We start from the raw sequence: 4,815 nt of genomic DNA on the forward strand, positions 1-4,815 counted from the left end.
ATTCATTTTGTTTGCTCCTGCCTATACATTTCAGTTGCAAGGGATGACAGATGATGTCATCATGAGATTTGTTCGATTCAGTTGGTTGGAAGATACCTTCATTTTTCTGTTTCTTTGATTGGAGGGAGCCGTTCTTCATCCGAGTCCGACTGTGAGTTATATTTCACGTGCACTCCACATGCTTTCATTGGAACTGCTACCTCTTCATTAAAAAAATCATCATCGCGATAGTCCGCATAGAATTCACATGAAATCTTGGCAACATCACCTGTTCTAGCACTAAGCAAAGCCCTTTGCAATTTCAAGTACCATATGTAAACACGAGTCGACTTCATTTTACGTTTAGAATAATGAACAAATGAACTGCGGAATTTGTTGTTATCATCATGAGAGACATCACAGTAGGCCCGCCCCACGTAAGTAAGCGGGGATGAGGAGGAACAACGCAGCAACACAAGATGGTGGGTGATCGTTTGAGATTGCAAATGAATTCGATAGCATTGGAAGCCTCTGTCTGATTTTTATATTCCATCCATTCTGGAACTCTGCTTCCCGGGTAACAAGCCGAAGAGTCACGGAACATCTCAGCCTCACAGGCTGAAGTCAAAGAGAAATGAGTTAGTTTCTCAATGAAGCGAAGAGAACACTCATCCAAATTTATACAATTCTGGAAATCAAATCGACACTGATTTTGAACTAGAGAGTCAGAGAATATGATCTCCAATGAAGTGCATCCTTCAGCATTAAAATAATTAAGGAAGGGAGGAAGTCCAAGTATAGACTTAAGCCTCTCGCAGTCTTTCAAGATCATGATTTTCAAGCTTGTTAAGGCCTTGATATTGTCAGGGATTTCCAGCAAGTAACTGCATCTTTCCAAACATAGGCGGTGTAAATTACGCCAAGCATCAAAAAGAGAGCGTAGCTCTGTTGTGTGAATCACCTGTTGGAAATCCCAAATGTCAAATCTCTCAAGATTTGTCAAGCAACATAGCTCACTTATCGGAAGGCTCCCTAATCTTTCACCACAAATATTAAGCAATCTGAGTTCCGTGAAACCTTCCATTGGCAATAAATGCAATATTTCAACTCCAGTGCCATAGAAACACAATTCGTCCAATTTCTTTGATGACAAAGAGAATTTCTTGAGGCTTTGACAATCCTTAACACCAAGGTAAGAGAGAGATTCTAAATGAGTCTCACTTTCAAGGCTCTCTAATTCCCTGCAATCAGAGACATTCAATCCAACAAGAGATTGGAGAGATAAAATAGATGGATGAACACTATGTAGACTTTCACAACCCCCGAGATTGACCTCTTCAAGATTACGTGCCATAGAGAAATTAGGCAGCTCCACCAATTGTTTACACCCAGACAAACTTAATGCCTTTAGATTCATAAGATCCTGTGACAATGAACGGAAAAGTTTGACACATAAAAGCCTAACAATTTAATTAAATTGAAGAGAGAGAGACACACACATATTAATTAGTGTGTATGTATAAGTACCTGCACTCCATCCCAAAGCTTTTTAATATTGCTGTCCATTATACAAAGTTCGACAAGGTTCTTAATACAAAGCCCCAACGGCAAAGACTCCAGTGGATATTGCTCCCAAGAAAAATGCCTTAATTTATTAGGAAAAGAGCCATGATAAAGACTCTCTGATTTCTCGCAATGAGATACATCCAATGTAACAAGAGATTGAAGACAAAAAATAGATGGATGAACACTACATAAACTTTCACATCCCGAGAGATATACTCCTTCAAGATTATGTGCCCTAGAGAAATTAGGCAGCTCCATCAATTGTCTAGACCTCCTCAAATCTAACATCTTTAAATTCACAAGATCCTGTGACAATGGAAACGGAAAAAAATTTCAAGCATAGAAGCCTAATAATTTAATTAAATTGCACGCGCGTGCACACACACACGCATCAATTAGTGTATGTTTATATAAGTACCTGCACTCCATCCCAAAGCTTTTTAATATTGCTGTGTTGCATGCGTAGCACAACAAGGTTCTTGAAACAATAGCCTTCTAATGGCAAAAACTCCAATGGATATAGATCCCAATGAAAATACCTTAATTTATTAGGAAAAGAGCCAAGATAATAAAAAAGCTTTGAATTTTTTTTCTCCTCGAACGAATACCAAGGATGACAAATTTTGAGAATTCTTAAATTTGTCATCTTTGTGAAGGTATCGGGGCTCAATCGTAAATGATTTATTCTATTCCAATCCAATATGATGCCTTCAATTTTATCAGTTCCCTGAAAAAAAATAATATTAATTATTTAAAAAAGTTATTCCAAAAAGATAAAAATAAAAAATGATATATATTTCACTTACCATGTTCCTTTGCAGTACATCACAAATTTCATCTGCATCATTTAATCGGCTACGTAATTCAGGATATTTTGAACATTCCTCACGAACTATTTGCTCACCCATTTCTTGAACCAAATCATGCATTACAATTTTACAATCATGATTTGTTTTTATGAGAGCTTTATCCATGAGATTCTCAATTCCACTAATTGCTCTGAAACCACAAGCCTCTAGCACTTGAGTAACGTGATTTTTGCCTTCTCCAATGAAGAAAAAGGCAATGTCTAAAAATATTTCCTTATCCATGTCATCTAATTCATCATAACTAACTTTCAATATATTTTGAATTTTTGGACGGGGATACTTTCTGAGTTTCTTGAGCTCACTCTCCCAGTATGCCTTATCTCTAGAATGAAAATGGGAACCCAAAACTTCTAAAGCTAGAGGAATGCCTTTAGCATAGGCAACTGTCATTTCTGATAGCTTTTCATATCCCATACTGGGGTGAGTTTGTTTGAAGGCATGTAAACTAAAAAGTTTTAGTGATTCTTCAAAATTCAACTCCTTGACTTCATGTATATATTCATCATGAATCTCTCCACTCCTAAAAACATGCTTGTCTCTACTTGTTACAATTACTCTACTGCCAAGTCCCAAGTAAAGTTGCTGTCCAGCTAGATCTTTTAATTGCTTTGAATCGGACACATCATCAAGCACAATCAAGACCTTTTTCCGTGACAGCCTTCTCCTTGCACCATCCTCATCTATGGTGACATCTTTGTCTAGGTGTAATAGCTTAGAAAGAAGCTTTTGACGCAAGCGACCCAAACCATTGATCCCTTTTGATTCCTGTCTCACATTTTTTAAGAAGCAACAGCTTTCAAATTGAGAAGAGAATTTGTCAAATGTAGCTCTAGCCAAGGTGGTTTTGCCTATGCCACCAACACCCCAAATACCAAGAACTCGAACTTCTTGTGACGTAATTTTCATTAATGATTCAACAATGTCGAGATTGTGATCAAATCCAACAAGCTGGGATTTTGGCACAACTAGGTTGTTATCTTTCAATTTTTTTAGGACATCTTGGACTATTGCATCAATGAGCTGTGATTCGTTTCTAGCATGTTGAAAATAAAAGAAAAGAAAATTATTACGAGCTACTCATTATATAAGAATAATAAATGCATAGACATAATTTGGTATTACCATATTCTAAATCATTTTGGGGGCAACTAAGAAAGGGCTTTAGAAACTCTATAAAATGATGTATTGAATAACTAAAACGTACTGAAAATTTGATGAATGATAACCAGATAAGTCTGCGGTTTTCTTCAAGACAGATCTCCAATTTTTCAACTCGTTTGAGTTATCCTTGAACTTCAGTTCAAGATGTGCAAATGCATCTGCATAAGTTCGTTTTTGACGCCTGACATCTGAAGGATCTACACAATAGAAAACTGGTAACACAATTTGTCCGCTTGCTTCCTTGCATTCCATGATTTTGACAAGCTCTTGCAAGCACCACTTTGAAGAAGCATAATCTTTGGAGAATATGACCAACGCAATCATTGATCCTTCTATGGCTTCCTTAAGTGCCAATGATATTCCATCCCCTCTCTCAAGCCTGTCATCCACATAGACATCTATCTGCTTTCCACGCAATGCCGTTGTCAAATGGCTGAGAAAACCAAATCTGGTGTCTGAACCCCGAAAGCTAATGAAAACATCATATTTCACTCGGGAAGAAGAAGCAGAAGCAAACACAGCCATTGCTGAGGCACCAAAAACAAAAGAAACAAAGTTTTATAGGTTGTTGATTTTACAAAGACATAGAAAGAAAAGCGTTCAAGTTGTTAGGGAAGAAGGGAGAAAGATCAGAAGAATACCTTGGTGGGAGTAACTAAATCAAATCAAAGGTTGAAGTCTTGAAGTTGATTGGGCGAATTTGCTTATCCTGCGAATTAGATCGACACAATAGAAAAATGAGTCTCTGAGGATATTGAGCCTTTGTTCAAATTGAAGTTAACAGGGAAATTTCCAGGAAGTAGACAAATGAGTCAATGAGCCTTGACTGGTGAAGCATTGTTTTTATTGAAAGATAAAACTGTCGGTGGAAATTTCTTGTTTAAAATAAGAAGAAATTTCCACGAAATAATGAAAAACTTTGGTCCCCAGCTCTTTTTGACTACAAGTCAACATCCCTTTTTCTTTTGAGTTTTTCTTGTTTAAAGTAATTAAAAACTTTTAGAAAGTCTTGAAAATAAATTAATTAAAGAAGAAAGTGAGTAGCAATTTCAAAGAAATATGAAAATTTATATTTTCCTGATTCTTTTTGACTCAGTCAAAATGTGTTTTTTTTCCGTTTTTTTTTTTGGTTCGTTTTCTGGTTTTCAGACACGGTTTATTGTACTATGAAGTAGGATTTTCCATGAAGATGTAACAAAAATGGGACTGTACAAAGATTGTTTATTTGTTTCCCACGTCC

At 36.5% G+C, this 4,815-nt stretch overlaps 1 protein-coding gene across 1 annotated transcript; it reads right to left on the bottom strand.

Moving 5' to 3' along the window:
* Window positions 1–331: 331 nt before the first annotated feature.
* On the bottom strand, window positions 332–4,320 carry LOC129289247 (disease resistance protein RPV1-like). Its single transcript, XM_054926037.1, has 6 exons — window positions 4,217–4,320; window positions 3,619–4,102; window positions 2,352–3,447; window positions 1,964–2,272; window positions 1,507–1,851; window positions 332–1,402 (listed from the first exon to the last, which is right to left on the bottom strand). Exons 2-6 carry the CDS (start codon window positions 4,098–4,100, stop codon window positions 332–334), a joined length of 3,303 nt encoding a protein of 1,100 aa, XP_054782012.1. The 5' UTR covers window positions 4,101–4,102; window positions 4,217–4,320.
* Window positions 4,321–4,815: the final 495 nt, after the last annotated feature.

This window comes from Prosopis cineraria, unplaced genomic scaffold (assembly GCF_029017545.1).
Source record: "Prosopis cineraria cultivar Desert tree isolate PC_DT_omini unplaced genomic scaffold, ASM2901754v1 PC12, whole genome shotgun sequence".
Taxonomy (NCBI): Eukaryota; Viridiplantae; Streptophyta; class Magnoliopsida; order Fabales; family Fabaceae; genus Prosopis; species Prosopis cineraria.